Consider the following 25039-nt stretch of genomic DNA (forward strand, 5'->3'; position numbering starts at 1 on the left):
TTTAGAAAACATCACACTCTCTTTAGCTGAAATAGTCACGTATTGTTAAATACAGTTTGAATGGAGCAACGTTTTACAATGTTCTAAGACACAGCTATTTTAGACCACAGGTCAGTAAATCTACAAAGTGTTTTGCAGCAAGAGTCAATATTTCCTATGACTTTTGACTTTGCTGACAGTCTTTCAGCAAGTGTGGTTCGAGGTACTTCAATTATTATATATAGCTAACATATTAAAGAAGTCAACGTAATGAATTAACAGATGACCGCTACAGAAACTAAGATCAAAGTGGTCGAAACTACTGCTTCATTTGGGAAGCTACTTCATATGAGTTTGATATGGGGGCAAAAGGAGTGATTATAATACAAGTTGGCCATCTTCTACTATCATCCAGTCTTCATCTAATGGAATCTGTTCAATTACTAGAGCATGATACATTAATTTTGTATTTACATTTAATTTGTCTGTAACTTATAACAGATGCACCAGGAATGTATTTTTTTTTAATGTAGAATAGTTTAACATCTTCTGAACTGTTTGACTCCACTTAAAAACAACAACAAAAAAGAAAAACTGAGTTTTATCTTTTTATAACATCTACTGACAATGTGACTCGTCACTTAGTATAATGTAAAGTGTCAGGCAAATCTAGCCATTTTGGTGGAATAAAGGGCTTCCTCTCATTCACATGGCGATTACCTGTTCTTGCATCTATGCTGAATTTCCCATGTTCATTTCCACTTATTATTGAGTAGGTGACTTCAGCATTTGCTTCAATGTCTCGACTTGCTGCATATACCTGAAGAACTTCTGTTCCAATGAGAATGTCCTCAGACACCGTGGCACCATATTCACGATATTCAAATACTGGTGGGTTGTCATTTATATCCAAAACCGATACAACAATGATGCCAGTAGTTGTCAACCTCCTTGGCAAACCTTGATCTACAGCTTTCAAAGTAAGAGTGTATACTGCCTGCAGTTCTCGATCCAAAGGCTTCTCAAGATGAATAATTCCAGATAATTCATTAATGGAGAACTGCCCATCAGCAGAGTTAATCAGTGAATAGGAAATCTTTCGATTTAACCCTGTCAACACATGAAATCAAATCAGAATGCCATATAATTTTTAAATGCTTCATTTAAAGAAATTTAAACCTGAATTATTTAAAAAAAAGCATATTAAAAAAGGGAAAATGCTAATATACATTAAAATTTCTTATGACTATGATCTTAAAAAAGTAGACTTTTTTGGATTAACAATTTGCTGAGTTAAAACAAAACTTATCATTTAGCTTCAGTGATAAAGCATCATATGAAAAGTAACATTTTTACCATTCTTCTAAATTCTTCACTATTAGCAAAAATTAAGAAATTATTACCAGAATGCTATGCAAATATCCTAAAGTCTTACTTTCTCCATAAATTTTTCAAGTATTTGTGAAACTTTTAAATATAGCATTTGCTTCTGTTATTTTCCAAAGACACTAAAACCTCTTTAAGTCACTAATGGTTTGTTCACAAAGATAACAGATCACGAATCAATTCAATGGGATACAAAGAATAGTCACTACAGTGAGTAACCAGAATTTCAGTGACACCACAGATGCTCTATAAAAGTGAGTTCAGTGGATGCAACCTTAAGACTTGAAATAGTCATTAAAAACGAGTTACTTCTTCTGTTAAGAGTTCATTCCATGTTAATGCTAAGGAATTACACACCACAACAACATATTCAATATATACATGAGATAAGTCAAATACACCGGATCTGAGATGTGCCTTCAAACAGCGTTTTACAGATCATGGTGCACAGCTGAAGGCAAAAATCATCACCCTGATGATACCTTCATCTGCATCTGTGGCCTGCACTCTCATCAGCGGAGTCCCAGGCTCTGTGTTTTCAAACACGGTAATTGTGTAAGGATCAGCAGAGAATTCAGGGGCATTATCATTCACATCCTCTAATGTGAGCACAACATTAGCTTGACAGAATCTTCCACCTCCATCTGTGGCCTTGACCAGAAGGTTATACACGGCTTGCTCCTCACGGTCAAGAGGGGCTAATGTTTTTAGTTCCCCTAAAAACAAACCACAAATAAAAATGAATGAACTCACTTGAAATTTAAGAGGTGGACTGCAACAGGGCATCTTTTTTCTTCCACTATTCCTTAAAATTACAAAGTCTGAATAGCAGCCTTCCTTTGGAGAACAGTTTTATCAATGATGAGACAACAGCTGCCTGACAACAGCGAGTCCCAGATTTCAAACCCTGCCAGGTGCTAGCTCTTTAAGTCATAAAGCTCCAAGGCTGAGGCCATTTTCTTAATTTATATAATGTCACCAAAGAGAAACAGCTAACCAATTTACCAAATTTAAAAACATTTTAAGTTGACTCAAAAATTAGATGTATATATATGCTCACAATTAGCTCTTCAGGAAAAAAAAAAGTTATTAGAAAACTATAATTTGACCACAATTTTAACAAAGTACAAATTACAAGAGGAAAACAACTCTAGCAATTTAAAAATGAATAAAGCACCATGAATCATTTTAATTATGAACATGCTAAATTATAAACTTATGGTCACAAATTCAAATATATTATTCCTAAGAAAATAGACTACATAAATACAAAAAGTATTTATTCATAATAACGGGTAAAGAAGGAAGTTTGAGATGTGCTTTAATTTCTGAGAAAAAAGAGATTGCTAGAAACAACTTTTAAATTAAATTCTTGACTCAAGTAGGTGATACTGCTGCTCTTAATTTTTAACTCCCTACAAATTTTGGACATTAAGTTGCTGTTTATATTTCTCAGAAAGCTGTCAATTTTGAAAATTTATGTGTGATCTACAATCAACCACCTTATTTATATGATTGTATTAGAGTACATAATTAATTTACCCCAAACCATCATTACCTGTGTCTGGATTTAGTGTGAATTTTTCTGCACCTGGACCAAATAATGCATAAGTAATTTCAGCGTTGGAACGGATATCTGCATCTGTAGCAGAGACTTGCATGATCAATTTCCCAGGAAGGGTGTCTTCTGGAATTGAGTCTGAATATAAAGTCTATAGAGATTTTAAACGGTATCGTTAGAATAAAATTTAAAAGTCACCACAACTGCCAAGGAAATGATGGAAAAGAACTTTTATTTCAGCAATAGAAAACATTGGAAATGACTCAAGTTAAAATCCAAAGAGTTTTTTAAAAACTATTTGTCCTATAAAACCCTTTTAAAACAAGGAGAAGCCATGTAACAGTTAACTCCACAGCTCTGAAAGAGTCTGAACTGACATTTAACCTACAGAATATTGACTAGATATGTCACTGAATTGGTTTCATATTTAGTTTAATTTAAACTATTATGAGAAAATGTAAGTAGCACTCTATACCTAAAATTTGCAGAGAATAAATGCCTGTTATTGCATATCTACCCATTTCCAAATAGAAGAATTTATTGCTTGCAGTCATTCCTAACACATAACCAAATGATTACAGCTGGGAAAGAAGTGATCCTCTCATGTTACGGGAAAAAGCCAAGATTTCCCAAAGCCACAGAAGTAGCAAGTGATACTCAGAACAGGTTTCTTCTATTTTCCTGTTTGGCCCCTTCCCTCTTTATATCTGACAGCTCTGAAACATAATAAACAGTTGTTTCCAGTTCCAACTATTTAGGAACTCATGCCACAAACATAAGAGAAACAGATAAGGCACTGCTTAATTTATTTTCTTAACATGAGCTCAATTATGGGTAAGCAACATTTTACAACACACAAAACAGAATATTTTGCAATACCGATGAAATGAAATGATCTAGTGTTCAAATTTTATTATTCTCAAAGATGATGGGGGTATAACATCCAAATAATATGAAAATACTAGACAAACTAAAATAAAAACAACAAAACACACATTTACTTCCTTAAGAGGAATGTGTTTTGTTTTATTAAAACACTGTTACCAAAAAGTAGAAACATGGACTGGAAATAACTACATCCTTCAGAAGTTCCACTCTCCTCAAGATTGAATTTTAATTGTCCTGCTCCCCAAGGACAGCTTTTACTTTCCACAGCTACCAACACATCCCATCCTTATCTACAGCCTTCTCAAATCCTCAGTCACTCTATGAAATTCACCTACCCTCTATCCAACCTCCTCTTCACCTTTCATACTCTTTTTCCTTCCTTTTACTCTCAACTTTCTTGACTGGCCAAATCCATTTCTTCATTAATACAACTTCTTTATTCTGCAATCAAGCATCCATCCACATAGTGACACTGAGCCTGCCATCTCCAACGCAGTCACAGGATGGTCTTCTTACACATGTCATCCATCTTTTCATTTCCGTCACACCTCTGCTCGCCACCCTAGCTTCTACAAACTTTCTCTTCTTTCGACCTCAATTACACTGCACTGGTATATACTGCACTCTTCCTTTCCTCTCTTTCTCTTTCTTCTCCCTATGCAAATACATGTCTTCTCTTTTTTTCCTTTTTATTATCTCAAAAGAATGCAATTATCATTTATCCACAGAAACTGTCAAGTTTATGTACCACTCCCTAATATTCAACCTCATCTCTAAATGTCTAAAGCACACATGCACCTGAATGTCCCCATTACCTTAAGCTATTTAACAAATTGGAAATGGAACTCAACATACATCCTCTAAAACCAAACCTTGCTCCAGGTTCATCTCTTGCCACTGCCTTGGTCATTCTCTTGATCACTAGGTGGGAAACCGTGAAGGCACTCTTGACTCAACATTCCTGTGTTTTTCTCCTATGTAACGTGTTCTGTCACCCTGCCTATGCTAGTTATTCTCCTGCTTTCACACTTCCTTACCTAACCAATAGACTCCCAAACTCCCGGTACAAGCAACTCTTGGCTCAAGTCATCTACCTCTTGCAAATACAAAAGGATTTAAAAAGTCTCTACTTTTCTCTAGGATAGAGTCCAAATTGCCTGGACTCTTCCAAACTCCCAAACTCCCAAACTCCCGGTACAAGCAACTCTTGGCTCAAGTCATCTCCCTCTTGCAAATACAAAAGGATTTAAAAAGTCTCTACTTTTCTCTAGGATAGAGTCCAAATTGCCTGGACTCTTCCAAACTCCCAAACTCCCAAACTCCCGGTACAAGCAACTCTTGGCTCAAGTCATCTCCCTCTTGCAAATACAAAAGGATTTAAAAAGTCTCTACTTTTCTCTAGGATAGAGTCCAAATTGCCTGGAATGACCTTCAAAGCACACAATAATTCAGTTTATTAAGTATTTTTTTCAACCTTCTTTCCCATGACTCCTAACACAAATTCTCCACTTCTAGCAAAGTAAGCTCCTTTCTATTCCTCAAGCACATGCACTCTCCCCTGTCACACCACAATGCCTTTCGGTTTCTACTCTTGATCGGCTAATCACTACCTTCCACAGGCTGGGGCCGAGCTCTGTTCCATAGCAGCTTCTCCTCACCCTCTAGCTCCCAGGATCACTCTTGCTTGGTCCTATTGCCCTCACAGTCTAAATTGGATGGAAGCAGCTCTTCTTTGGCATACATTTTGTTCTCATTAAATAGTGAGCTCCACAGGTAAAGGAGCCACATCTATAACCTCTTCGTTTCTCTAGTGTGTAGAAGACCAAGTGCCTAAAATATGGCAAGTTAAAGCAAAACCAGTTTTGTATAATGAACTGCTGACTAAATAACTTCCCCCAAATAAACTCATTCCCAAATGAACGGAATCTCTTCATGAAAAGTTTAGAGCATTTTCAGTTAGTTAGACACATGTGATCCGGTCCAAAATTTACAGGTTTTTTTAACAACCAGATTTTTGAGCTATGTAGAATTCCCAAAATAGTTCTGAAACTTTTCCAACTCCTGCCCCATTTAACACTCACCTCTCCTTCAACCGTAAGAGATTTTAATATAAAACACATTTGAAACTCACGAAAGCACTGCGACAATTCTATTGAAATGCTTAAAAAAGAAATATGAATTCACAATGCATAAATTTAAGAAAAGAATAGCTTACCTTTTCACAAACTGGACTGTTGTCATTTGCATCAAGAACTTTCACTTCGACTATTGCTTTAGATGAGAAGGTCCCATCAGTTGCTGTGATAGTCAGAAGATAATTGTCCCTTTTTTCCCTATCCAGAGGCTTCTTCACATAGACCTTCCATTCATTCTGTACATTTTCAATACCAAACTGTCCCAAAGGATCCCCTCCTATTAGTCAATGAAAAAGATGGCAAATTTACTGAAGTAAGGAAAGAAATAAGTAGCAAAAGTAAACTAAAAAATAAATATAATGCTTTGGAGTTTTAAAGAATTGAGGATTATTTAAAAAAAAAATTACAATTATAATTTGAATATATTCGCTTTTCTATTTACAAAAAAAGCAGCACCAAGATGCATTTTAAACACAAATAAAATATAAAACTACCAAACAATAATTTAGGATACATCAAAACTAGTTTTTTCTTTTTAATGTCCGTTATATACTAAGTAAAAATTTCAGTAAAATAAGGTATAAAAATCAGAGCCTAATGAAACAATTAGATGTACTCAAGCAAAGATCTTGAAATACATCACAACAGATGTTATTTCTGTTTATTTTAAGATATATTTAACTAAACTATCCCTTTAACTCTCAATTTCCCTAAAATACATTCCTCATGCAATTTAAATTACACAATTTGGTTGGAATTTTTTACCTGTTATGTAATATGTAACTTGTCTGTTAATCTCTTCTGAATCAGCGTCTGTGGTACTTAAGATGGCGATTATACCACCTGGTAAGTCATCTTCACTCACAGTCCCTTTATAAATCTCTGCCGTGAATCGTGGTGGATTGTCATTGACATCAGTGACAGTAACATCCACGACGGCTGTGGAGGACAGCTGCACCTTTTCTCCATGATCGGAGGCCACCACTCTAATCTGGTAACTGTCTTTCTTTTCATGGTCGAGTTCCCTCAGGGTTGTAATCCAGCCTGTTTCCATGTTGATGGCAAAAGACTCAATGACGTCTACACTCTGTGCCTGATCTAGACTATACATAACTTGGCCATTGGTTCCAGAGTCTAGATCAGATGCCCTCATCTGGATGACTCTGCTTCCCCCAGGCAGATTTTCAACAACAAATGCCTCATATGGATTAGACTCTAAGACAGGACTGTTATCATTTGCATCTTTCACTTGGATACTAACATCTACAGAAGCCATCACCTCAAAGTCATCGTGAGTGCAACGGACAAGTATGGAAAACTGATACCACTTCGTTGTCTCATGGTCAAGGCTCTTCTCCAGTTTGAGTCTCCCACTCTGCTTGTCAATCACAAAGAATTCATCCCTGTTACTCTCAGGGGTATTCCCTTTGATGAGGCTGTAAAGAACAGTCTCACTATGTTCTGCCTGGATGACATCTATTTCTGTTCCAATAGGCATGTCTTCTGAAACTGTATAGGTGTAAAATGGTTCTGAGAATTTTGGAAGCTGCATTTCTGGGGGAAGTATTTTAACATAGACAGGAACAACAGATTCTTTGGGTGGTGATCCGTGATCTACTGCTCTAACAAAGAAAGTGATGAGCTCATTTTCTAAGCCAATTAAGCTTTCCTTTGTAGTAATTATGCCAGACAGTCTGTTTATTTCCAAATTCTCTTTAACACTTTCCGAATCTGCTTCAATGGCATAAGTGACATCAGCATTGGATCCCTCGTCGGCATCACTTGCAAGGACCTTAATGACCGATGTTCCTTTTGGAGCATCGGATCCAATGTTCACTTCGTACTTGGTTGCTCGAAATTGTGGTGCATTATCATTGTCATCTGTAAGGATGACATTAACAGTGCAGAAAGCAACTTTTCCTCCAGCATCCTTAGCAATTAAACGCACTGGGATTACTTTCTCCGCTGCAGTTTCTCGATCAAGTTTTTCTGAAGTAAAGACCTGTCCTCTCTCATTTGTGTAAAATCTGTCTTTGGCAAAGTCATTTACAATCTGGTAAGTAATGTGGCCATAAATACCAGAATCCCCATCGGTTGCTTTAACCTCTGTCACCAGGGTGTGTAAGGGAGCATTTTCAGCTAGTTCCACTTCATATTCACTCTGAAGAAAAACAGGACTGTGCAAATTTCCCCCAATTACAGTTACCTGAACCTGAGCTGAACTTCTGAAGACTCCATCAGAAGCAGAAACATTAAACCTGTAAAATGGCTTCAAGGTGTGCCGGCGCAGGTTTGAGAGTGTGATAATCCCCGTCTTACTGTCGATGACAAAATTCTTATGATCACTGCCAGCCAGAATGGAGTACTCCAATTTGTCTACGTCTGAACCGTCTGCATCATAGGCTTTCACGCAGGTCACAAAATGCCCGTGAGCAGCATGCTCACTAATTTTGGCTTCATAAATCTGCTGGTCAAACAGTGGCGGGTTATCATTGAGGTCAGTGACGTGCACTGTGACAATCACATCACTGCTCAGTGGGGGCATGCCACCATCGACAGCCCTTATAAAAATCTTGTGCTGCTGGAACTGTTCATAATCCAAAGTCCTGACTAGTGAAATGAGACCAGTGCTGCTATCTATGTGAAAATGATCATGACTCTTGCTACGATTCCCAGACATCTGGTAGGAGATGCTTCTATTTGGTTCCGAATCAGAATCTGTTGCCCTCACTTGAACAACAGATGTGCCAATTACAGAAGCCTCAGAAAGGGTTGCAGCATAAGACTGCTGAACAAACACGGGAGGATTATCGTTGATGTCTTCTACTATTATGTCAACAAATACTTCAGCACGAGCACCAGTCAAGGAGTCCGTTGCTTGTATGCTCAGTTTATATGCTGGGTGGGACTCAAAGTCCAGTGGGGCTATGACATGTATAACCCCAGTGTTGAAGTTAATAGTGAACTGGCTGAAAGGATCTCCATCCATGATGCTATAGAATACTTTCAACCCTTCTGGACTGTTGGCTTGTATGTGGACAACTGGGCTGTGCATCTGGATATTCTCAGGAATCTCTGCACTGTAGAAAGGCTTTTCAAACACAGGCATGGCCTTATTCATTACAGTGATTGGAACTATAACCTCAGCTGAAAAGGCTGGGTTTCCTCCATCTTTTGCAACCACTGTGACAAGATACTCTTTATTTAAGGTGTCAGGTTCAAATTGCTTTTTCAGGGAAATTTCGCCAGAGGATCCAATCTGAAAGTGTTCGTGATGTTCTTTAAGGTAATAATGCACTTCCCCGTTTCTGCCACCATCTCTGTCCACAGCCGTAACATAGCGAATAACATGCCCCACCTCAGCATCCACTTTAACTACAGCATAGTAAGGAAGGTTGACAAACACTGGTGCATTATCATTTTGGTCTTCTACAAGGACTTTCACAACCACGTGGGCAACTGCTGAAGGCTTCTGTTCTTCTGTCACTTCAACCACCACATCAAATGCCTCTTGTTGTTCACGATCAAAGGGTATGCCAGTGGTTGAAAGTACTCCTGAAGTGCGGCTTATTTTAAATCTGTGATCAGGGTTGAGGATGTGATAGAACAGAGGCTTGTTGATTGGATTCCCAATGGCAGTAATGACAGCTAATGTTTTGACTTCAGTGGAATTCTCTTTCACCACTGCAGAGTAAATATCCTGAGTAAACTTTAGCTGACTTTCTCTGCTTTCTTTCACATTAATTTTCACAGAGGTAAAGCTTGTAAATCTGCCATCAGAAGCTCTAATGGTTAACTCATAACGGCTTCTTAACTGAGTTGTATTTTGTACAGTTATAGTACCAGTCTTATAGTCCATCAAAAATTTCTCCCCAATATTGCCTTCGGTGATGGAGTACATTAACTGCGAAAATGCACTTGAATCAGCATCTGTTGCGTTTACTGTGATGACTTTTACTCCTTTGTAGGTTGGTAACAGAAGAGATGCTTCATATAATGATTTGGAAAATACAGGAGGGCAATCATTAATGTCAACTACACGTATAGTCACATTAGCTGCATATTCAGCAAACAAACGTGGTGTTCCCATGTCATGCACTTGCACAGTAAAGTGAAAAATACTTGTTTCCTCATAATCCAAACTTAGTACTGTATGAATAGCACCAGTGCTAGAATCAATGGCAAAGTATTTGTGTACAGATGGCTCAACAATGTGATAAACAAGCAAAGCATTTGATTCTTTGTCAGCATCAGTTGCTCGAATCACTAATGGGACATTCCTGTCTGTTAGGACCACACTGTTGACTGAAGCAGATTCACTAATGAGTCCTGTATATTCTTCTTGCATAAAAATTGGCAAGTTGTCATTTTCATCTTGCAGATGCACTAGAACAGTTGTATTAGTAGACAAGCCAGCCATGTTAGTTCCTTGTATTATCAATGTATAAATGGGCAAAGTTTCAAAATCCAGGGATTTCTGGACAATGATACCTCCAGAATGTGGATTAATATCAAAAGCATCATCTATATTTCCATCTTTTATTTCATATACCACTGATGATTGGCTATGGGCTGTAACCAATCCAACAAAACTCCCAATTCTGATAGTCTCACTAATTTCAAAAGAGTATTCTTTTGATGTAAACTTCGGAGAGGCATTGTCAGCAATTGTGACAAAGATGTGCACAGAAGTTATTTCACTCATTGGAGGATTGCCTTTATCTGTAGCTTTTATCATTAAATCATATTCCACTTGGTTACTTCGATCTAATTCTTTGGCAGTTTTTATAGAGCCCAAGATGGGCTCAATTGTGAAAGAATTTCCAATATTTCCTAGGAGGGAAAAAAAACATACACATTAGAGAAAGATACAAAAGGCCATAGAAAAAGTGTTGGAGAAACAGAAACACATAAGGATATCAAGCACTGTCTATAAAAATTATGTTCTGAAATTAAACTCAGAGGATATGAACATTTAAATGAAACCTTCAATTTGTTTCATTTTAGCCACCTAAAATAAAGCATGCTTTTCAGAGTTTTGTCCATAAATTATGAAAAGAAACAAAAGAAATATCCTCTGTTTCTAACGTCAAGACTATCTCTCCAACGATTGACCTGGGAATGTGTTGCCTCCAGGAGGTTATTCGTCCACAAAGCAATAAACTTATTTTCTAAGAATTCATCAAAACCCTTCTGGAACATATTTACATTTTCAGCATTTAACACCTGCAAATTCTCAAGATTCTTACTCATTATGAAAGGGAAGACTTCAACTTACTAAGAGAATTCACATGAAGCTTCAAGAGAGCTGCCCTTGTTTTAAGTATTAAGAGATCTGATGAATATGTTTGCACAACCCACCCTACTCTGTAAGCTTTGAAGACTCGAACAATCTCTCTCTCTTAATCTTTTCAAGTCAGTTTATCCGTTAGATCAGTGGTTATCAACTACAAGGTGATTTTGTTCCTCAGGGGACATATGACAATGTCTGAAGACATTTTTTGGCCTGGGGATGTCACAGACATCTAGTGTGTGGAGACAAGGGATGCTAATAAACAAGGTACAATGCACAGGACAGACCCCCGTAACAAAGAATTATGTGGCTCAAAATGTCAATAGTGCCGAAGTTTCAACTTTCTGCTCTGAGATAATTTTACTCACTTTTCTTTGGACCTTTCCCACTATACATCTATTTAGCTGCAACTATAACTACAAATATTCCATGGCTTTGTACTACTGATTGAAATCTTGAAGAAACCAACAATTTTCTATAGCCTTTCCTGGATCATAAACCAATATCTTAGTCATAGAAGTGAATTTATTTTCACCAAATGAACTATTATACTTGCACAACACAAAGTTCACTTGCCTTTTCAAATTTTGTTTGCCTCTAGATCTCACAGAACAGAATTACTTAGTGTAATTTGTAAATCAAGAAATTAACCAAGCACTTCTTTCTCCACTTCCTCAACAGTTTCCATTTCCTCCTTTACTAAGTTTTCCAAAAGTCCATGACAACTTTTTTCTCAGACCAAATCCCAATCTGGTTTGCGTTAAGTCTGCTTGAGTCTGTATCCAGGTCCTAAGGCAGCACCTCCGTTCACAACAGGACGGAGGCCTAGGCTCTCTGCAGGCTCCAAAACTCTGAGCTGAATACTGGCCTGGGGATGGATGGGGTTCTGCTGCCTCTGCCAAGCCTCACAGACACTCATTTCCAGCCTATCTGCACTGACGAGAGTCAATGGCCCCAGATTTTTTCACATTAGGTCTTAGTCGTAAGAACTCCAAGGTACTTCCTTGTCCTGTTTGTACATCACTTCCACCTTCCAAAATTGTGACTTAGTGCCTGGCCTGCCTGCCATAGGAGATCATTATAACTCTGGACCACTGTCTTCATTCCTACCCCTGACTTCCCTGTCCATACACATAAAGTAGCTGACCTACCATATTGTGTGTTCATTTGACTATATGCATTTCCTGCTTTCTTGTAAGTGAAATCTTATTTTGCCAGTCACTTTTCTCATGTTCAAGGCCTCAAATGCAGGAATGAATACACTTCATCTGCACTGAAGCAGGTTAGTATGTTAGAACATACCACTTTCCACACAACTCGTCCCTGCCCTCCAGTCAGACTGGCCTCCTCCTTGCTCCTCAAGAAGGCAAGCATTCTTATCTCAGGGACTCTGAATTTGGTGTTTTCTCTCCTTGAATAGTCTTTCCCCAGCTATTTTCATTGATCATTCATTCATGTTTTACCCAAATGCCCCCTGCCTACTAAGAGAGGTCTTCCTCAACCTCCCTATTCAATATAGTGGTTCCTATCTCCTCCATTTTCTTTAATACACATATCATAACCTGGCATTATATTCTAGATTCCTTTTTAAATAGCTATTATTTGTTTTCCCACTAGAATGCAAACTCCATTTAAGCATGGCTTGTTCTGTTCAGTATTCTATCACCTGCATCTAGAAACATGACTACACATAGGAAACTAAGTAAACATTTGTTGAATTAAAAGACTTTTACAAGTGAGTGTTATTCATGTATGAAAAGACAGAGTTAAGAACCAAACAGGCTGATTAGCAGCCTGAAAAAATTAATACACTCATTAAGGCACTTTATACTTCTATTTTGTTTTGCTCTTTCTGTGTTTTCTACTTCTATCACTACCAACCATTTTTTAGATTAATAAAACCTTTCATAGAAAAGAATTTGCAAAAGGAATACACTGCCTAATTGAGAATTACTGACAATTTTTATCAGTCATGGGAAATTCAAACATATCCTTTATTATCTGGAGTATCGTGACTTCAATCAACACAGAGTTGAACTTGTTGATAAAAAGAAAGTTACACATAAACCCAAGTAGTGAATTAATATATAGATCCCACTTTCCAATCCCAGGCATGTATCTATTACGGCAGAAATATGAAATTTGTGGATAGGAAAGCAACACCATGTAAATGTGGAAAAACACCAAGGGCTGCTGAGTGGCATAAACACACCCTTGCCTGATCTAACGATAGGGAAAATCACCAAACAATGAAATACACCTACGATGCTTGTGAAGGAATTAAAAATAGTAAGGCAGTGGTAAAGGTTTCTATTAGGTTGCACCTTACTAATTCACTTCGGCTGAAGATATCAGTGATTTCCACATAGCTTTAAATTGTTCTCTATATTCAAACAAGGCAATTATCTGGACAAACAGACTAATTTTTGTTCATTAGTTTGACTAATGAACCATACATGCATACCCCTCAGGGTACTAAAAAAGTTGTGCAGTGGGGTATCCGTTTCTTCCTACAGTGGATAAGCTGTGGCTGTTCAGTAAGTGTCTGCTGACTAAATGACAGCATGGTAACTGCTACAAAGTTTCAACTGCAATTACCTTTAACCTAAGTTCTTAGAAGAAAACCATTTTTAAACCAATAAATACAATTTGCTGAATGTCTTCTATTTCCAGGCATTATACACAGTTTTAAGTAGTGCTCTAATAATCTACTTTAAAAAAAAAAATGAGGGGAAAACACCATACATCCCAGAGTGTGGCACTGATGTGTCTCTAGCACCTAACTCACTTGCTACTGAAAATATCCTTTAATTAATTCTTTTTTTCCCTAAAGATGCCTAATCAGACCAAACCTTTTGCTCACAAATTGTCGCTAATTAAACATGCAGTGTTTTAGCCTGAATTTAAAACTGGTCTTTTGAACTTTATAAAATGTGATCTGACAATTAGAAGCAGGTGATTCTGAATAAACCTTTAAACGGAAGGGAATGTAACCATTCTGTACTTCTCACTATTCCAACAGATGCACACACACGCAAAAAAAATTCTACTGCTTCATAAGGGTAGCAATTTCCTATCAAGTAATCATTTTGGATAATTTTTATATTACCAAACCTATAAAAATATCTTCTTAGAAGTCCATATTCTATAACAAAACAAAAACTCTTGGTACTAACTATTCTTTGAGATGGAAATATAGTTCCATTCTCAGAATACCAAATCACTAACGCCATCAGCCATTACAAGCATTTAAAGAATGCACACGCCTTTATTCAGGCACCAACAATCATATTTTAACCACCCAGTTGTTGAAAATTATGTGAAAGCTAAGGGAAAGTTTAACATTTACTCCTACACAAAGCCAGTCAGTTTGTCTATGAGCAAATCATTTTATTGAAATGCTCAGGCATGCACAAATGGAATGCAATGTTTCTCTGAGTGCTAAATTCCCACACCAGTGGAAAAAACTTCATCTTCATTCGAGGCACTAACCACATTACAAAACATTTTAACCCTGACATCAGAGACAGTATTATCAGATCTCATTTGTGAATAATGGACTCAATTTGGTCATTTTCAGAGAAACAAATGAAACTACAAATATACCAAGAAAAATAGCTTAACCACATAAAAATGATCAGTAAGTAAAACAATCAAGTACCTAGGAATAAACATAACCAAAGATGTAAAAGACCTATACAAAGAAAACTACATAACTCTACTAAAAGAAATAGAAGGGGACCTTAAAAGATGGAAAAATATTCCATGTTCATGGATAGGAAGACTAAATGTCATTAAGATGTCAATTCTACCAAAACTCATCTACAGATTCAATGCAATCCCAATCAAAATTCCAACAACCTGCTTTGCAGACTTGGAAAAGCTAGTTATCAAATTTATTTGGAAAGGGAAGATGCCTCGAATTGCTAAAGACACTCTAAAAAAGAAAAACGAAGTGGGAGGACTTAACACTCCCTGACTTTGAAGCTTATTATAAAGCCACAGTTGCCAAAACAGCAAGGTACTGGCACAAAGATAGACATATAGACCAATGGAATCGAACTGAGAATTCAGAGATAGACCCTCAGATCTATGGCCGACTGATCTTTGATAAGGCCCCCAAAGTCACTGAACTGAGTCTTAATGGTCTTTTCAACAAATGGGGCTGGGAGAGTTGGATATCCACATCCAAAAGAATGAAAGAGGACCCCTACCTCACCCCCTACACAAAAATTAACTCAAAATGGATGAAAGATCTCAATATAAAAGAAAGTACCATAAAACCCCTAGAAGATAAGGTAGGAAAACATCTTTAAGAACTTGTATTAGGCGGCCATTTCCTAGACTTTACACCCAAAGCACAAGCAACAAAAGAAAAAATAGATAAATGGGAACTCCTCAAGCTTAGAAGTTTCTGCACCTCAAAGGAATTTCTCAAAAAGGTAAAGAGGCAGCCAACTTAATGGGAAAAAATTTTTGGAAACCATGTATCTGACAAAAGACTGATATCTTGCACATATAAAGAAATCCTACAACTCAATGACAATAGTACAGTCGGCCCAATTATAAAATGGGCAAAGGACATGAAAAGACAGTTCTCTAAAGAGGAAATACAAATGGCCAAGAAACACATGAAAAAATGTTCAGCTTCACTAGCTATTAGAGAGATGCAAATTAAGACCACAATGAGATACCATCTAACACCGATTAGAATGGCTGCCATTAAACAAACAGGAAACTACAAATGCTGGAGGGGATGTGGAGAAACTGGAACTCTTATTCATTGTTGGTGGGACTGTATAATGGTTCAGCCACTCTGGAAGTCAGTCTGGCAGTTCCTTAGAAAACTAGGTATAGAGTTACCATTTGATCCAGCGATTGCACTTCTTGGTATATACCCGGAAGGCCGGAAAGCAGTGACACGAACAGATATCTGCACACCAATGTTCATAGCAGCATTATTCACAATTGCCAAGAGATGGAAACAACCCAAATGTCCTTCAACAGATGAGTGGATAAATAAAATGTGGTATATACACACGATGGAATACTACATGGCAGTAAGAAGGAACGATCTCGTGAAACATATGACAACATGGATGAACCTTGAAGACATAATGCTGAGCGAAATAAGCCAGGCACAAAAAGAGAAATATTATATGCTACCACTAATGTGAACTTTGAAAAATGTAAAACAAATGGTTTATAATGTAGAATGTAGGGGAACTAGCAGTAGAGAGCAATTAAGGAAGGGGGAACAATAATCCAAGAAGAACAGATAAGCTATTTAACGTTCTGGGGATGCCCAGGAATGACTATGGTCTGTTAATTTCTGATGGATATAGTAGGAACAAGTTCACAGAAATGTTGCTATATTAGGTAACTTTCTTGGGGTAAAGTAGGAACATGGTGGAAGTTAAGCAGTTATCTTAGGCTAGTTGTCTTTTTCTTATTCCCTTGTTATGGTCTCTTTGAAATGTTCTTTTATTGTATGTTTGTTTTCTTTTTAACTTTTTTTTCATACAGTTGATTTAAAAAAGAAGGGAAAGTTAAAAAAAAAAAAGAAAAGAAAAACAAGGAAAAAAAGATGTAGTGCCCCCTTGAGGAGCCTGTGGAGAATGCAGGGGTATTGGCCTACCCCACCTCGATGGTTGCTAACATGACCACAGATATAGGGGACTGGTGGTTTGATGGGTTGAGCCCTCTACCATAGGTTTTACCCTTGGGAAGACGGTTGCTGCAAAGGAGAGGCTAGGCCTCCCTATAATTGTGCCTAAGAGCCTCCTCCCGAATGCCTCTTTATTGCTCAGATGTGGCCCTCTCTCTCTAGCTAAGCCAACTTGAAAGGTGAAATCACTGCCCTCCCCTCTACGTGGGATCAGACACCCAGGGGAGTGAATCTCCCTGGCAACGTGGAATATGACTCCCGGGGAGGAATGTAGACCTGGCATCGTGGGACGGAGAACATCTTCTTGACCAAAAGGGGGATGTGAAAGGAAATGAAATAAGCTTCAGTGGTAGAGAGAATCCAAAAGGAGCCGAGAGGTCACTCTGGTGGGCACTCTTACGCACACTTTAGACAACCCTTTTTAGGTTCTAAAGAATTGGGGTAGCTGGTGGTGGATACCTGAAACTATCAAACTACAACCCAGAACCCATGAATCTCGAAGACAGTTGTATAAAAATGTAGCTTATGAGGGGTGACAAGGGGATTGGGAAAGCCATAAGGACCACACTCCACTTTGTCTAGTTTATGGATGGATGAGTAGAAAAATAGGGGAAGGAAACAAACAGACAAAGGTACCCAGTGTTCTTTTTTACTTCAATTGCTCTTTTTCACTCTAATTATTATTCTTGTTATTTTTGTGTGTGTGCTAATGAAAGTGTCAGGGATTGATTTGGGTGATGAATGTACAACTATGTAATGGTACTGTGAACAATCGAAAGTACGATTTGTTTTGTATGACTGTGTGGTATATGAATATATCTCAATAAAATGAAGATTAAAAAAAAAAAAAAAGGGAAAGTTAAAAAAAAAAAAAGAAAAACAAGGAAAAAAAGATGTAGTGCCCCCTTGAGGAGCCTGTGGAGAATGCAGGGGTATTGGCTTACCCCACCTCCATGGTTGCTAACATGACCACAGACATAGGGGACTGGTGGTTTGATGGGTTGAGCCCTCTACCATAGGATTTATCCTTGGGAAGACTGTTGCTGCAAAGGAGAGGCTAGGCCTCCCTATAATTGTGCCTAAGAGCCTCCTCCCGAATGCCTCTTTGTTGCTCAAATGTGGCCCTCTCTCTCTGGCTAAGCCAACTCGAAAGGTGAAATCACTGCCCTCCCCCCTACATGGGATCAGACACCCAGGGGAGTGAATCTCCCTGGCAACATGGAATATGACTCCCGGGGAGGAATGTAGACCTGGCATCGTGGGACAGAGAACATCTTCTTGACCAAAAGGGGGATGTGAAAGGAAATGAAATAAGCTTCAGTAGCAGAGAGATTCCAAAAGGAGCCGAGAGGTCACTCTGGTGGGCACTCTTACGCACACTTTAGACAACCCTTTTTAGGTTCTAAAGAATTGGGGTAGCTGGTGGTGGATACCTGAAACTATCAAACTACAACCCAGAACCCATGAATCTTGAAGACAGTTGTATAAAAATGTAGCTTATGAGGGGTGACAATGGGATTGGGAAAGCCATAAGGACCACACTCCACCTTGTCTAGTTTATGCATGGATGAGTAGAAAAATAGGGGAAGGAAACAAACAGACAAAGGTACCCAGTGTTCTTTTTTACTTCAATTGCTCTTTTTCACTCTAATTATTATTCTTGTTATTTTTGTGTGTGTGCTAATGAAGGTGTCAGGGATTGATTTAGGTGATGAATGTACAACTATGTAATGGTACTGTGAACAATCGAAAGTGTGATTTGTTTTGTATGACTGCGTGGTATATGAATATATCTCAATAAAATGAAGATAAAAAAAAAAAAAGATCAGTAAGTACTGCTTTTTAAATTACTCCCATTTACTCAGATTCTGGTTATATGATCCATAGTTAATTTATGCCTCTACCAATTCTGATATTGTGGAAAGACACAATTTCCAACTGTAGAGGTATGGACTTTTTTAAAAATCAGATTAGGTGGAGAATCTCAATACCCTAAAATCACTGCAAAGAAAGGAGAATGAAAGAGACTATTACTGTACTAATCAAACACTCCTCATCCTAACAGTGGCACTGAGGAAGATGGAAACATGGAAAACTGCTTCTCAACATTTATTCACTCTCTCACAATTCTTGGCATGAGTAGGCAATGGCCCAAAGCAAGGTGATTTCTGAATGCATAAATCATAAGCTCTAAAGCAGATCCTTGCTTCAATCAGGGTCAGAATTCTTTTGCAAGAATCACAGGATAACCTCTACCTGTCAAACACAAATATGAATGCTCCTAGTATGGGACTTGTTGCATAAAATGAGCTTAACTAGTCTATGGAATCAATGAATGCATGGATGGATGGATGGATGGATGGACGGACGGACGGACGGACGGTAGCATAAAACAGAACAGAAAACAAGAACATTTTGCTTTGCCACAAATGCTTCCTGGTGATCCCCTTTCTTGTTACCGTCAATAAGACAATGGATCTCCTGTCCAGGCCCCCAGTTCTAGTTGGTCTTCCCTGCTCTCATCGCCTCCTGCCCAACTCCCAGTCCTCAGCAGCACCCCTCCCCAGCCATTTCAACGCCTGGGTCCTGATGCAACAACTTGTTTCTATGAATGAACTCAAAGGTTAAAGGAACATGGAGGTGACAGTGGTAAAACAGCTAAATCTGGAAGAACTACTCCCTTCTGGATGTTAAAGAAACTTCTGGAAGGGACAAGACACCCTTTTAATGAGACTTTGATCCATGATTCAGCACTTTATGCCAGGGAATTTCCAGGTCTGCCCAGGGGAAAATACCTCTAACAAAAACTAAAGTGTTAGATTACAAGACCAGTGTTCTCCTAGGTGTGTTTCACAGTTAATAGATATTATGGAGAAAAATGACTGTGCAATTAATTTGGAAAATACTGAAAAGGTCAAATAAAGTTTTCTTTACTGCAAGACTTCTCAGAGTGAACTTTATCCCAAATTACTCAGGATTCTATCTTTGCTTTCTAATGGGTTAAAAAAAAAAAAAAATCTCTTTTCTCTTAAATTATAAAATGGCAACTAGAGATGAATTTAAGCAATCTTGTAATGATATATATATATAAATTTGTCAACACCTAGAATGAATTTTAGAAAAGAAAAATACTTTAAAAAAAACAAAGTGAAAAGACACTGAGTATTCCAAAAATACCTGATTCAATAGAATATACCACTTCAGCATTTTCCCCTTTGTCCTTGTCCAGAGCAGTAACGTGCAACACAACTGAGCCAACAGCCGCTGATTCATAAACTCGTCCTTCGTAGGAGGGACTGGTGAACCACGGGGCGTGATCGTTCGTGTCACTGACATTAACAACAATCCTTGCAAAGTTGCGCTTTACGGGGACATCTTGATCCCGTACCTAAAAGAATTGATATATTATCAATTCTGTCAGCATTACCTTCATACTTGATTAAAAACAACTCTCAAAAGCATGAAACCTTGCAGGAACCACTGAGAGGGAGGCAGAAGAATGAGCATAAAGACGCACCATCACCGTGAGGACATGCTGGTGAATGCCTTCGTGGTCAAGTGTTTCGGAAGTGTAGAGAGAGCCGGTTGCAGGATCAAGACGAAATTTCTTGAGACTCAATGGATCACTACTACTCTGAAGAGTATAGATTAGTTTGTTTTTCTCATCCTTATCCACAGCACTAATCTGCAAAATTTCTGTTTCTGGCACTGTATCTTCAGGAATAACAATTTCATATTTTGATGTAGAAAACTGAGGACGATGGTCATTTGTGTCTATTACTTTGATGAATACCTGTAACAACAAAGTGAATCACATAGCAATGTTCCAAATCATGTTTTAAAATTTTAAAAATTAGGAAAAAAATCATAAGTACATTTTTTAAAATGGAATTTTTTAGCTAAATGAAATATAAATGAGAAATAAAAGTAAAAAAAATCTAGAATCATAAATATCTTTAAAATTTTCTCGTTACTTTACCTATCTAAATATGAATAAGGTAATAAAACCTTTCTAAATTATTGAAATTAACTTTGGATAGAAAATGTAAAACCTTTCAGTTTCTCTCTGAATTGCAGACTTAACATCTCTTTGGTCTCTACAGAAAAGGTATTTCTAGATTCTTCATGTAAAGATAATGGAGAATGCTACCAGGATTTACAGAACACTAAGTTCCTGTATCAGATTTGAATCTGTAACCACCAAGCTTAAAGGTGAGTGTGCTAATAGATGGTTACACTATTTAAATTTCATGTTCTACTCTGAGACTCTAAATTCCTGATTATAGGGCTTTTTAATGCATTAAAAGAAAAATCAGAAGTTTTTAAATCATTATTTTTAATTGCAAAAATTATATATAAACAGTAAATTAAGTTTATTTCCTAAAAATGATTCAAATATTGAAAAGTTAAACTCTTAAATACGTCTGGAAAAGAATAAAAACCTTAGAAGAAAAAAGAGATGTTAACTTAGTCCTAAACTAAATAAAAATAACACTTAATTTACTTTGACACTAAGAGGATTAATTTTCAGATTGAAAAAACTGAAAAAAATGTATGTGGATAAGGCATAGTGGAAATCGCTACTAATTATAAAGATCATTTACGGTCATAAACAAGAAATCTGAACTTAGCTGGCTCACATGGAACAAAGTGGCGTGCTAGTCCAAATGAAACAGGAGGCCACAGTCCCAAGAATGTACAGGTAAAGCTGTTACCCACAATGGTGTGTGCAAACAAACCAGAGGCCTTCCCGTGAAGATTACACCCGTGTTCTCACAGAAGACTGTGACGGATTTATAACATTAAACTTTCTATGAATACTAAATACATTCCCACACAAAGGTTTCATGTGAAAGTTATGTAAACCTTTAAAACCACAGATGCACCACATTTAAAGGTCAATGGTGATGATCTAGAAAGGATAGCTCTAAAGATAACTTCTATAAATTAAATCATTATCTACTCATTTCCACTATATATTTAAAAATTATTTTTCCTGTGGAGTGGATACTGGACAGAGGTAGTGTGATCCTCCTCCAAGATCAACTGAAATCACAACTAAGTAGGAAGACCTGAAAGTAAAAACAATCATTTCTAATAAGACAGTTCAATTGAAACAGGAAACATATTTATTGAGCACTTAAATGCTTGCCCAGCCCTTGACTATGTATTCCTGAGGGTGTAAATTAAGTGTGCCACAGCTCCCGTCTCCTAAAGCTCTCACCCTCACTGGGCGATGTCTTACACATATGAACGTGTATGGGGGTGGGCAAAGACATGAAGAACCAAGAGATGGAACAGATCATCCTAACTTTCAGAGAATGGAGAGGACTTGGAACTAAGGGATAATATATCCATGGAGCAGAAAGAAGGTAGAATTGAATAGGCAGAAACTTGACTCTTGAGCTGAGGCTGGAGAACTTCATAGACTGTACACTTTGAACTTTCTGATCAAAGGAAGATCATTCTGGTAGCATCCAGTGCAGACGAATTGCAGGGTCAGAGAATGGAGATGGGAAGGTGAATGAAGTGTCAGGTGGGGGGAAGAGAGTGTACACCAGTGTTGGTGTGGAAGAGCTAACACGTTGTGAATGCCCACTGGGTGACAAGCTCTGAGAGTATCACGTGGTTTTCTCACTTAATCCTCTTAAGACCCCTACATGGATGATATCCTCAAGCCCATTTTTCAGTTGAGAAAATGGAAGCAGAGAGGGTTATAGCCAATTGGCCACGGAGAGGAGTAAGAGCCGAGATTCAAACCAAACAACCTGCTTCAGAGTAAGTAATGCTCGTGGCCTTAAGAGAAATTAAAAGAGAAAGCAAAGCTGTTTCAAAGAAAGAAAAAAAATGGTAAACGGATTTGGTAAATTATCTGGACATGAAAGATAAAGAAAAATGACTCAAATTAATATCTGTCAGCATCCTAAGCAGAAGAAAAGCAAAACAGGAAAGCAGGAAGAAGAGCTGTTTCAACAGAGCAGGTGGTTAAAATACAGCCTCCCAGGTGCCTCCCTCTGGTGAGGACGCACTGTGGCTTTATCCCACAACGCTAAACCTTCTCCCAAACCTTCTCAAACCTGTCATCTGCTGTTACTGACCCTGATGAGGCCAAACCTGTTCTTTTGGTTCTGAGTTGTACCTACAAATCCAAATCAGCCTGGAAATCTAAACCTAATAACTGATGACACCCTTTGTTCCACATCGTACCTCTCAACCTGGGCTCTATAACCACTTGCTGAGATGTCGATTAACTTCCCTGCCAGCAAGACATTAAGATACTGTCAAGACCCTTTGAAAATGACTCAAATTATAGAAGTATAAATGAAACATTGAACTTTTAAGATTATTTTGTGTCCCCAAGAAGACTAGAATATATTTCCTGGATTTTATTGGAATTTTAGTCAATCTAAATATTTTACACTGAGCTTTTAGCTCTACTAACTAAAAGTACAATTATAGGGGGAGAGATGCATAGATGCATCCCTAATTATTTGCGTACGGAATAAAGTGCTAAATGCTACAGGAAGACATACCATCTTTAATAAAGAGAATGCTTGGCACAGAGCATAGTTTCCATTGCTTTTTAAGTTCCTTTTGCTAGATTTCTGGTTAGTAAATTGTTCAAACAGGTTCACATGCAATTATATTTTTCAAGATGTTTAACCCTCTTCTCAGAATTATCCTATTACATTTATTACAGTTCTCAATGCTTTTATTCTCATTTTTATGCTCTAAAATCTAACTTCAAGGACTTATTTTTAAAGAAAGAGAAATTGATTGACTCTGCTTGGGTCTCTAGAATGAGAGGAGTTACCAACAAAATTGGAATTTTAATACTATACTGGGACTTTTATATGATAATCTCAAAATGGCACCTAAAAATCATTTGGAGAAACGAATAAAATATTTCATAACTGGTTGTAATTTATCTACTCATTTATTAATTGAAAAGGCATTATAAAGAAACTATATTTTTTAAAGTAATTTCCTGAATGCGTAATTATCATAGGGTTTCAAAAAAGAAGCCACAAGACATTAATTCATTCAATAAATATTTGTTGAACACTTGTTATGTACCACATATTCTTCTGGAAACTGAATAACAGGAAATAAAACAGCATAATATAAAGTTGGGAAGTTGAAATTTAGAAGCATTTTATTCTCCAATAAATAATTTCTTCATATCTTCCAATGAGATTCCAACGCTGTCATGTGTCTGTACAAAATGCTACATGATCTCTGTGTGCATCAATCATTTGTGATTCCTTTATATTCAGAGTTCCAGAATTTTCCTAAGTACTACGTGGTTACTTTTCAGTGAGCAATTTAAATAAAGCTGGGGCTACTAAAGCATTCAGGAGTTCACGACATATTCAAGGTCTCTAATGGCAAAGTAATAGGGAATAAATGCATGGGTTTCTGTTTTTTTTTTTTTTTTTAATTTAGTACGTATCTACACAGATGAAAGTAATTCCATTTGTGGTTCCTAAATAGTCCTCCCTTTAGCTCCAGTGCTTAGGCAGACATGCAGGTTATCTTCTCCAGGATGGATTCCCCATCGGGGAAACCAGCCACGAAGCGGACAGCATCTCAAGACCAGTGGACTCACTGGCGGTTCACTGGACACAATAAGCACACACTGTAACCACAGTTATCTACTTTTGAGGCCCCCTCTAAGTCACCAATGAGAAGGAAGGTAAACCGAGTCTGCCCTAGCCCTCTTATCAGCCTACTCTGGGCTTCCAGAGAAGCAGCCGTCCCAATTCTCTTACTTCAACTTGGTCCAGGCAAATGTGTTGATCACTGCTTCACATTATTTGCATCTCCTGATTTTTCTCTTGCCATTTCCCATACATTCTAGCACTCTCCTCTCTTCTATTTCAAACAGTAGCAGCAGGTTCTGTTGTTCCCAAAGAAAGACCCGTGGAAACCTCCCCCCTCAACATCCCCAAAAGTCTTTTCTGAAAAAGCAGTCTGATTCCGATCTCTGCCTACATATCTATAAAGATGGACTTAAGTTCACCAGAAGCAAACCAAGTATGCAAGTGCATAATTGGTCTCAGAATATTTTATATTTAAATTGCCTTCAGGTTATAGCATTGTTTTACTAGCAAGACCCTCTCTGAAAC

At 37.6% G+C, this 25039-nt stretch overlaps 1 protein-coding gene across 6 annotated transcripts in view; it reads right to left on the reverse strand.

Annotated features, from left to right (window-relative positions):
- FAT1 (FAT atypical cadherin 1) overlaps positions 1–25039 on the reverse strand; it is a 146847-nt gene that overhangs the window by 22968 nt on the left and 98840 nt on the right. For all 6 annotated transcript variants that reach the window (XM_037831200.1, XM_037831196.1, XM_037831198.1 and 3 more), the window contains exons 8-14: positions 20428–20703; positions 20088–20298; positions 6715–10782; positions 6030–6226; positions 2924–3077; positions 1848–2081; positions 700–1089 (exon numbers count right to left, since the gene is read on the reverse strand). In XM_037831200.1, the coding sequence (XP_037687128.1) occupies positions 700–1089; positions 1848–2081; positions 2924–3077; positions 6030–6226; positions 6715–10782; positions 20088–20298; positions 20428–20703 (5530 nt within the window). The remainder of the gene's footprint in view (positions 1–699; positions 1090–1847; positions 2082–2923; positions 3078–6029; positions 6227–6714; positions 10783–20087; positions 20299–20427; positions 20704–25039) is intronic.

Source organism: Choloepus didactylus, chromosome 3, assembly GCF_015220235.1.
Source record: "Choloepus didactylus isolate mChoDid1 chromosome 3, mChoDid1.pri, whole genome shotgun sequence".
Classification (NCBI taxonomy): domain Eukaryota; kingdom Metazoa; phylum Chordata; class Mammalia; order Pilosa; family Megalonychidae; genus Choloepus; species Choloepus didactylus.